Consider the following 11,664-nt stretch of genomic DNA (forward strand, 5'->3'; position numbering starts at 1 on the left):
GGGGGGGGGGAAGCTACTTTTTAAATCTGAATTAGTGATAAGTCTACTGCTAATTTGTCTTGCATCATTTTAAAATGTAAATTTAAAAATAAAAACTTTTTAGTTTAAAATTCTATAATTTCAAGGAGTTACAATTCAAAATTCTTGAATTTTGAAAATGTTGAATTGCAAATTGTGACATTTTTAAGATTTATATATTGAAGGTATAAATTTTAAACTTAAAAAAAATAGTTTGATTTTTAAGATTTGTAACTGAAGCCTCAGAAATATGATACGTATGATAGACAATTATGCAATTTTGAATGGTTTTTTTAAAATAGTTCAATTTCGATATTTTAAAGCGAAAAATTGTTGTAATTTTGAATACTGAACATTGAAATTTCTTCAATTTTATAGATTTCGAATGAAAAGTTTTTCAATTATGAACAGAAAAAAGAATACCGTTGATTTATTTTTTGAAAATTCTAACCATTTTCTACAAATATGACGTGTATTTCTTTTAGATAAAAAATGAAATGAAAAGTTTATATAAATACCGGAGGAAATCCAGGCGAAGAGTATTGTTGTGGTGGTGCTTGAAGTTCTTGTGAAATTTGATTTGGGGCTGCTGGTTCTGCAAAGTCTTTGAAATTAATCAGCGACATTGTTAGCAGCCATGGCACGATACTTGCTATACCTATAATTATATTCCAAAATATTAAAATCATACATTTGAATAACATTACAAAAAAACTTTACTTATTATATTAAAATTAAATAAAGTTAAATATTAATTTCAACTGAAATACTTATGCGTTAAAGATTACAGATTTTGTTAAATATTGTTAAATATTTGGATGTTTTAGAAAAATTGGAATAACTTTAGAAATAATTAACACTTTTTGAAATTCTTTATCTCATTTTAAAGGTACGTGTCTCTACAGCAGAATCTAGGAACAAATAAAAAAAGATCCTTACAATAATTGAGAAAAATACAGCCGATGAGTTTCAAGAATAATAATTATTTTTTGACATATTTTTTAATTATTTAAATAATTTTAATTTGTTTAAACATTTTTTTCCTTAAAGATTGTAAGAAGTTCTTATTTTCTGAATTAATGTCACAAAAGTTAAGAATATTAAGAGTGATATTTTTTGTGTTAGACAATTTGCAATTATTTAAACAATTGATACCACTTTCTGTTTTTCATACGAAAAATGGAGACAATTATGGATTTTTTTTTCGAATTTCTTGCACTATGTCGCTTATGAATCTGTATTTTCTTTTATTAATTAAATCGATCTAAAAAAATAACTATCAATAGCATAACTTAAAAAAAATGTTTAAGAAAATTATTATTGTTTAAAAAATTAGGGTATGAGTTTTGAAACGAGAAAATACTGAATAATAAAAACTACATAATGTGTGAAATACAAAGAAACTAGAATTTTATCCTCGATTTTCTCCACATTTCCCAAGAAAAGGTGCAAGGGAATGATTATTAATTGCTTAAATAATTGCAAACTGTCTTTCACACAAAATATTTTCCTTAGTATTGATTAAATGCGTTCTCGATTCCAGAAAGTAGTAACTGTTCAAGATTTCCTGAGCACAACATTGTTTGAACAAATTAAAATTGTGTATATAATGGTTCAATATCGTTAAAAAACATGTTACTCTCAACATTCGTTAATTGTTTGAATAACTCTAGAAAACAATAAATTTTCACGATTTTTAACTGGACAATTCTTTAAACAAATGCAAATTCTTTGCAAAATTACCAAATATGCATAAGTCCTCCCGAAAAATAATAACATTTCACGATTATGAGGCGAAAAAATTGTTTAAACAAATAATAATTGTTTGAACAACTAAAAATAACTAAAAAATACTTAAAAACTTGTCACTAATGGAATAAAATTATTCATGTTGAAACGGATGCAAAAAATACCGCGGTTTGCAGGAATTTTACATAAAACTGCTATTTTGAATTTTTTGAGGCATTTTGCTGACACAATACAAGGTAATTAAGCGTATTAATATTGAAATTTAAGGATATAAATTATCCCTTGACCATTCACTTCATATTCACTTCACTGAAATATTTTTCTTAAAGTGTATGAATAAAAATGACGAAAATGGAATCATATAACTGGGTTAAATCAGTGAGATTAACCTTCTTTTTCACTTCAATTTTACTAATAATTAATTCAGCAACTATTGCACTTTTTGAATCCTATAAGATGTTTAATTTTCAATTATGAAAACTAATAAATTTAGAAACAAATTAAGGCATTTACACTATTATGAACGATTCAAACTGTGGCACTGTTAAAAAACGAAATTTCTTTCTTTTAGAATTGAAAAGACTAAAGTTTCGACAATGAAAAAAGTATTGAGAACACTAATTTTGAAAGAATTTATACTCCACAGTCTTAACGTTTTTACTTAATTATAAAATAACTTTTAATTGTTGCTTACTATTTGGTTGAAATATCAGTAAAAATTAAGTAATTTTCAGTCAAGATTGACTAATTGTAAGATTTGAGTCAATTACATTAATGTTTAAAGCAAACAACCAGTTGAGTTCACTAATTATAAGTTTCATTTAAATTTCACTAATAATTCGACTTCAGAGAGAGAGAGAGAGAGAGTCGTTTGATGAAATTTAATTTAAAATAAAAGTTGTTTATTAATTAAAATAATTAATAAAAATGAAACTTGCCTGCCATGTTAAAATTCAATAATCCTCAGACACTTTTGGCGGCACTTCCCGAAACATTAAAAAAGTGAGAGTGTAAAATATTAATATATAGATTTTTTCGACGAAACATTGAACTTTTCTTCTAGCAATTTTTTTAAGTTTTTTTTTTACTTTTAGGGTATTCAAAGGTACTGCACGGGAGTGCGGCTAGATCACGTATGAAATGGATAACACACGAAATGTGACTGTGAGATGGTTCGCCATATTATTGCAATCAAGATTTTCCAGTGAATGTGAATGTGAATGTGAACGTGAATGTATTTGTAGAAGTAAATGCAGTAATAAAGAGAATGTCCGGTACCTTCTACCAATCTGAGTGAAGATTCTCTCTCCTCACATTACACATGGGACTTATAGGTCATTCGCGAGAAGTTCATCTTAGACTCCATTTGCAGATCGAGTACTAAGTTAGTCAAAACTCTCTAGATTTCTCTTTCATTTTCAATTTTATATTCATTTCTTAAGTCAAAGTCAATGTTTACTTTGAAGATTCAAATATGTAAACCCCTCAAACGATGAGGGGTTGTCCATAAACTACGTTTTTTTCGCGTTTTTAGTGAGTTTAGTTACCAATATGCATATATGTGACCGAATGACAAACTATAATAAGCTTCCGCGATGAATCAAGAAAAATTAAAAACATTAAAATATCAGACAAACTCTCCAAAATGCTTTTAAAACACCGAAATAACATGGGAATCAATTATTAAAAATCAAATTAGTGTTGATGCCATGGTGAACTCATTATAAAGTGCTTTAAATTTCTAAAATTTGAAATCGAAATGTATTGCATTTTCAAGAAACTAATTGAATTTTCTATAAAAGATATTTCCGGTCAAGGGTAAATATAACAACAACAATTAGAAGAATTATCAACGGAAAAAGTTAATTTTTATCTAACAAGTTGCATCAACATCCAAACAGTTGAACTTTTAAGCAAAGGTAACGAATTTCCAACAAAAAAGTACATTTTCAACTAAGAATGATGATTTTTGTACCATAAAAGATGAATTCGTATAAAAACGATACATTTTTAAGAAAATAGTTTAATCTCTGACCAAAAATATGACTTTAATAAACTACTAGCATTTTCAACAAACTAATTACAATTTTACTTTTTCATAGGGGAAGCTATGTTTAATGAAATAAATGAATTTTCAATTTAAAAACATGGATTTCCAATCAATTAGTCGAATTTTCAAATAATAAAAGATTATATTTCAACCAAAAACAGTTGGAATTTAATCCGTATAATTACATTTTTAATCTAAAAATGCGAATTTGTTTAGAAGACAATAAAATTTGTAACCCGAATATAATAACACAAAACTACACTATAACCATTTGAATTCAACCAAAAAATACGAATTTTTAACAAAATAGTTGAATCCTAAACCAAAAACATGAGTTTTTAATAAAATAGCTGAATCTTGAAGTAAAACTTTTTAAAGAAAACGATGAAGTTTCACCTAGTAAGATTAATTTTCTACAAAAAAAAGAATTTTTCACAAAATTCATAAATTTTCAACCACAGAGTTGAGTTTTCAATAAGAAAATATCAATTTCCAACTAAAAATTAGATAGTTATTCTCCACACAAGAAACGAATTTTCAAAAAAATACAAGTTAAATTTTTAACCAATAAATAATTTTTTCATCAAACAGTTGTATTTTTATCAAAAAATAAGAATTTTAAACAAGATACATATTTACTTTCTCAGTTTAAAAAATATAATTGTATGCTCAAGAATTTAATTTTCTACCAATAAAGATAAATCTTCAACAAAATACATGAATTTTCAACTATGAAAGACGAATTTTTAGCACAAAAGTTGAATCCTTAACCGAATCAGATTCATTTTTAACTAAACAGATGCACTTTTAACTAAAAGGATAAAGAAGTTGCAACCGAGATGGCTAATTTCCTACCAAAAAGACGAATTTTTAATAATCAAAAATATGAATTATTAACCATATGAATAGTTTTTTTTGGAACAAAAAATACCAATTTTCAATTAAAAACATCAATTTTTAACCACAAATGGATAAGTTATATATTTAGTTGGAAAAATTAATTCTTAACAAAAAACACGATTTTTAAACAACATAAATTGTTAAATTTTCAAGCAAGGAAATCAATTTTCAACCAAATAGTTGCATTTTTATCAAAAAGACGACGATGTATTATCAATTATTAAAAAAAAATGAGGTGGGGTTTTTGAGAAAATCCACTTTTGACTAAAAAAAGAAATTTCTAATTACCTATACTAGTTCGAGAAAACCTGTATTATGAAAAAACTTTGTGTCATTTTTTGAGAATTCGCAGATAATCTTCGAATAACTGTAACAAATCCAAATCATGTTTTTTTTTTCTGAATCAGTGAAATACATGTTCGATTATTTTTACCATAGAAAGATATATTCAAATTTCGGAACTGATATCAATTTAAGGATATACATTACGAGTTATCTCAAGTTCAAAAATGACCATTGTTAAAATGATTTATAAAATCAAGGAAACTATTTCTATTATTAATTGTAACTAATTTTAGAAGAAGACTAGCTTTATGGACAAATATTTCAGGTTTAAATTTTTTATGTAACATTAGTAATTTTTTTTCTCAAATTTATTTAAGAGAAATATTGTTTATAAACTTCAGACGTTTATAATTTCTAAATAAAATTTTCAAAATAAAAACGTACTAGAGAGATTCGTAGAGAAAACTTCAAGAAATAAAATAAGTCCTACAACATTAGGATTAAATAAGAATTGCAACTTTTACTTAAAGAGAAATCAATAACATAAAACTCTAAATAACTCTTATTAAATAAACAATTATGACCTAAAATATTTTTTCTAAAGCTCACCTTCAGTTCTATTTCAAAATTAGTTACAGTTTACAAGGGAAATATTTCCCTCGAATTTTTGGTGTACATCCTTAAAGAAGTCAAATTTCAAAATTTCTACATTATTAGAATTTTTAAGTTTTTGTATTAATTTATGATGCTCTGAAAATCAAATACTTAAAAAAAATGTTCAGTCAAATAATTATTTTTATTTAATTTACCCTCGAATGTACCTACAAGCTAATTCAAATCATTTAAAAAATCAAATATAATTTTTGTTGAAAAGCGAGTAAAGGGAAAGAATTTCTATATGTTGAAATTTTCAGCTTTAGATTCCCTATTTCATTTTAAATCCTTTTGAAACTAGAAACTTACAAAGTCTTGGATAAATATGGCTTTAATATAATTTAGTGAAACTGGTCAGATTTCCATAAATGAATTCACCTAAAGTGGGATAGTTTAATTAAATGTTGCTCAATGTAAGGTTTTTATAAAATCCCGTTCCTTTCAAATTTAAAAGATTCTCAAACATAGGACTTGCATACATTTTATTATCTAACTAATATTTATTACATAATGAAAAAATATAAAATGAATAAATGTATTGAATTGATTATTGTTAATATGAATTCACTTTCATGAAACTATACTATTTTATGTGAAAGTTTATATTATTAAAAATAGAATTAAAAGATATCGAGTGCAGGAAGCAATAATAAATAATAATTTCATGCATTGTTGCAATAAGAAAGTGATTTTTAATTAAATTTTTCTAAAATATTTATTCAGTTTCAGTAAAGAGATACGATTGGCTACAGGAATCTGATAATTTTCGTGATAAAACGGTTTGAAGTAATTTTCCGTTTAACGAAACCAGAGAATATTTAGGAGTAAAAAATAGCTCTCCTGGACAAATAAATAATTTCTGTGAAAAAGTTTTAATTGCACACAGAAGAAGAATGTGGTTGATTCAACAACTTTTTTTCTGTTTGATCGATAGAATATTGCTATTATATAAAAACAAAATATTTGGTTGATACAACCAAAGTTTTTGGTTGGCTTAGCCAAAGCTGTTTGTAAATGGAGTATTTGGTTGATTTAACTAAAAATAGAATCATTAACCACACGCTAAGCGCGCTTGTGTATTTTAGAATTACTGTTTATTTGTTTCAAGTTTTTAAACACCTACATCCAAACAAAAATGACAATCTGCGATTTTTTATTTTACACGATTTTGGAAAATATTAGAGGAAATTCGAGTCTGTTTAAAAGAAATTTAACACCTTATTTAATTCAATTACCTGGTCAACATCTAAAATCATCGTCTAAAAGAAATTAAGTTAAAAAGAAAGATTGTGTTTGTTAACCAGCTATTTCGGAGAAAAATGCAAAATGTTAGAGCATTTAAAGAATTGTTGTGACCATATTTTTTAAGATTTCAAAATTCTATGTTCGGCCATGCGTAGTGCTTGGAAATCTAAATAATTTTTTTGCGGTTAAACAATGCAAGATACGAAAAAATATGAATAGACCAAAATTATGTAACAAAAAATATCTAAAAATTCTGTATTAATCACTTTTTGATAAGACGCGTAGTTTTTTGTTTTAGCCGTGAAAATTACATTAAAAATCAGCAAATTAAATTTTGACAAAAAGAAACAAGGCACAATAAAATGTTTAATAACAAAATTGTCTGTTAATTAGATCTGAAAATATGCTTTTAACCTTTCTTTAGCATTAAAGCCGAGCGTGTAGCGCGAGATAAATATATTATTGAGTGCCAAGCGTGAGATCCAATAGGTGGGTGCCCAAATTTGCGAGCTGCGCGCGCAGATTTTTACATTCTCATCAGAGACGGTATTAGATTTGTGTAAAATTTGACCCCCCCCCCCAGTTTTTTTCAAATTCCTCGTTTTCAGACCCTCTGAATCTGAAAAACAGGTTTTTACTAATGTGTTTGCCGGCCCGTATATCTGTCTGTATGCCTGTATGTTTGTCTGTCTGTATGTATGTATGTATGTCTGTCTGTTTCCACAATAACTGTCGAAAACATTAATCCACACGAAAATGAAACTTTTAAGCCAAATAACGGACGATATGAAAAACAGACAAGAAAAGAAAAAGTTTGATTTTTAAATGCCATACAAGATTATCACAATAACTTTTTGAATTTGCTATTAAATCGAAAATTCAAATTTTGACAGCATACAAAATAATGGATAATCCAAAATGACATTTTTTCATTCATCCATTTCACAGTATTTCAGAGATTCTCAAAATTTACAATAAAATGTTTAATAACCAATTTTTTTTCTAGAATGCGCATTTTTTAAACGGAGCAATGAAACTACGTCTGTTTTAATACCAATGCAAGTTATGTATTATAATAATATACATTTATGGGGATGATATAAAATTTCAGGGTTAAACTCGAGTGCAAAGCATGAGATACGTGATGAGAATGTGTTCTTTAAAGCCGAAGGTGCTTTAACAAAAGAGAATTCACAATCACCAAGTTACTGTTGTCGATACATTTACCTTTAGTTTTAAAAAGTCTGTGCACGAAGATCGAGCGCGAAGCGCGAGAACCAACAGTCGCGAGAACCAATAGTTTAAATTATTTCCTCGAGAACCTTCATTAAAGAACTGTTAGCGTTTTTGGGAGACGAGGAAGAAGCCGAAGAACTAAAAATAGGAACAAACAATAAAATCGAATATATGAAAATGATAATGATCTCAAACACATTTTCATAACGCGCGCTCAGAAAGCCTTAATCAATCGATACTAAATAATTTATAATTTGGTAGGGTTCCAATACACTACTTTTCCACATAGTTACAAGTTCGAATTCTAAAAAAAAAATTTCCGTCTCACCATTGGGTATATGTGGATCATTTTATGCCTATTAGTCCAGGCATTATATTGAAATAATAAGTGAAATTCTCAAAAAAATCTTGCTTCGAATGTTTTTATTGAGAAAGTTCCGTTAAGGTGTTTCTTTCGACATACTAAAAATGCTAGAACAGATCAATTGCCAAAGCGGTTTCTTCTTTGAAAACAGTTCCAAAAGTTACATTTGCGTGGACGGATAATTCCCATTGAAATTGAAAGCAAAATGTCCAACAGAAAAAAGAAAGAGGATACAATTATGAGAAAATTAAAAAAAAAATTCGTTATCTTCCATAGGTTTCGATTAATGATACATAGAAAAAACCCCATTTTTTGGATTTTCAGTGAAAAATCACTAAGTTTAACAAAATACTGTCTACCTTCGCGGACTAAGTCAAGTAACTGATGAGATTAGGATGTTATAAGTTAATCCAAGACGATGTGTGAAACCTCCTGCGATGATGCTGTAGTTATACAATTACGAACGGCCGCTAGCGTTGGAGGTGACAAATTGTTACCTCTGGGTGCTTTCTTAGAGCTACCATTTGCCACTCTACAGGTTTTTGGTCACTTGATTGCTGATGGTCAGGAAAGTTTCTTACAATGCGACAGATGTTTAATAAAACCGCCTTCTGAGCTGTTGCCAATACACTACTGACTCCTAAATGTTCAAGATTTTCAGTGCATCTTGCGTGCACATTGCCTGTAGCCGAAATCACAATAGGGATAGGTATAAGTTGACTGCAAATTTCGGTTAAGTGAATAAGCAATGTCGATGATGTAGACTCTTCCACCTTTTTTTCTCGCATCACTATGTCAGGTCGATTGGCCGGGATTGAATGATCCGTTTGGATAGTAACATTCCAATATAAGATGTAATCTTCGCATTCTAAACGGGCACTAGAATGTATCTATAGAAAGGCATCCATTCTTTTAAGAGTCCTATGTTTAGGGCAAGTTGTTGATCTATAATTCCCGCTACATCATTATTTCTGTGCGTTTATTCTCTCTGAGCAATTACGCGACATCCACCAATAATGTGCTCGATGCATTCGTTGGTATCTCTATGTAATCGGCACCGGTCAACCACGTCCTGATGAACACGTGTTTGCGATCATTTCTGGTGCAGACAACTTTATCCTGTATCGCAATGACGTATCCTTCCGTCTCTGGATACAGAACACCCTTTCTTAGCCAAATATTGGATGCCTCACTATCTATTTCATGTTGATCTAACGTTTTGGGGTGCTCGCCGTGGATAGCTTTCTGCCTCCATTGTATTTCTAATTCCTCTATGGTTTCTGCCATAACATTCAAGGCCCCATCTTAGGACAAATTTAAGGGCGTGTAGTCAAGACCCGATTTACAGATGGTGCTGTAAAGCGCAATATTTCTTTTGCTGTTAGAATAGTTCTTCAACTGTGTAACTTGTGGCTTACACCGTTTTTTTCACATCTACAACGCCCCTACCCCCTATATGTCGTGGTAGAACTACCCTTTCAATCGCTGAATTTGTGTGGTGCATTCGATGCTTCGTAATTTCTACGCGGACGATTCTTTTTAACTTTTAAAGGTCGGTGTTAGACCACTTGATGAGCCCGAAGGAGTATGTCAGGACAGGGATCGCATATGTGTTGTTTGCCCTGATTTTTTTGCCGAGTTGAGAAAACTCTTCATAATACATCTGAGTCTCGTAGTGAAGGCAGTCGTTAGGCTTGTTATAACTATTGTATGCTGAATACCCTTAAATTCAAGAATACCCAGATATTTATATCATTCGCCTGCAGCTATTGCCTCGATGTCATTTTCGAACTCGTTCTCTAACTCTGCGGTCCCTAGTTCTCCTCTGATTAAATGTACTGTTCTGCATTTGTCTAGTCCGAATTCCATGTGGATATAATTGGTAAATTGCTTTGTGACATCGATCACTTGCTACAGTTTCTGTGCTGAACTAGAGTACAGATTCACGTCATCCATGTGACGAAGGTGGGTCACGCTAACCAAAGCATCCTCATCAGGCACAGTTGATGTTCCACTGCTTTCCGTTTGACGCAGATGTTCTTTCTAGCCAGCTGTTTGATTAGTGAGATCTGCCTGACCATCTCGCAACTCAGCATCGCCACCGTCCCGCATGCTGTGGCCCCCAGCTGTGGCTTCAGGGGTGCCCCGACGACCCTCGGGAAGCAAAAAGCGTTTCAATATCTTTAATATAATTTCCATTATTATTTGGGTTTTGGTGTTCTTCTTAGTCCCCTTCCTCATCATTATCATCCTATTTGGCATGGCAAACTCTGTTAGTAGTAATGCTACCGCCAAGATAGCCGTCAAAGTCATGCGAGGAAAGCACAAGCCCTACCGCGACATCAACGCCAATTTAAACTTCGTGTAGAGCAAAAGGACAAAAGCTGGCTTGATCTGGATGTTCAGTATGCATAGCGACTGCGAAATCACGGCCTATCGATCCTTTTTTTATTAAATTATTTAATTAAATTATTTACTGTTTACTCATTATTATGTTAATGTTATGTTAATGTTGATAATGTTGATAATGTTGTTATTATTTATATCATTATTATTGGAGTAATTTTCAACGAGAGATTGAATGATGACCTTCAATTTGAGCTTGAATTTTACCTTCAAGGGCATTTCAAGGTCAATTTTGTGTTTTTGAATGAGAGCCCTTATTTTTTAGATTGGTAATCGAAAGAGCGGGAAATGTTAGGGACCATTCATAAACTACTTTTCCACTTTAGGGAGGGGGGCGTCACGCCGAAACCTACGGTTAGTAACAGGGGGGGGGGGGCAGTGTGGATGTAACGTTACCAAACATTATCTTGACGTTTTAAGCCACGATAGCGTTTTATTAGCACGTTCCCCGATGAGAAATTTAAACGAAGTTATTGAATTTTCCGACAGATGGCCCTATAACGATACGGTATTTTTATCTCCGTTTCTCGACTGTGTTAATATTTCGTTGTCCTCGGTGAATGGATGATCAAAACCAGCCTCCTGCCTCGACCGTGTATGTGTAAGCACTAGTAGTTTTCTTACGATCCGGAGGGTAAATGTCGGTCAAACTAATCCAACAGATGTCGCTACAAAAGTAGGTCTGTCTTTTTCATTGAATTGTATTAAGAAAAAGCAAAAATGATTAAAAACTTGATCCTGCTTGCAAATAAAGAAA

General features: G+C 30.3%; 1 protein-coding gene across 5 annotated transcripts in view; it reads right to left on the reverse strand.

Moving 5' to 3' along the window:
- Positions 1-11,664, reverse strand: part of LOC117177322 (protein yellow-like) — a 46,855-nt gene that overhangs the window by 25,969 nt on the left and 9,222 nt on the right. For 4 of the 5 annotated variants that reach the window (XM_033367938.1, XM_033367937.1, XM_033367939.1 and 1 more), the window contains exon 3: positions 537-676. In XM_033367938.1, the coding sequence (XP_033223829.1) occupies positions 537-676 (140 nt within the window). Of the gene's footprint in view, positions 1-536; positions 677-2,705; positions 2,951-11,664 lie in introns of those variants that run through there. The other variant, XM_033367940.1, reaches the window with a different exon arrangement.

This window comes from Belonocnema kinseyi, chromosome 7 (assembly GCF_010883055.1).
Source record: "Belonocnema kinseyi isolate 2016_QV_RU_SX_M_011 chromosome 7, B_treatae_v1, whole genome shotgun sequence".
Lineage (NCBI taxonomy): Eukaryota > Metazoa > Arthropoda > Insecta > Hymenoptera > Cynipidae > Belonocnema > Belonocnema kinseyi.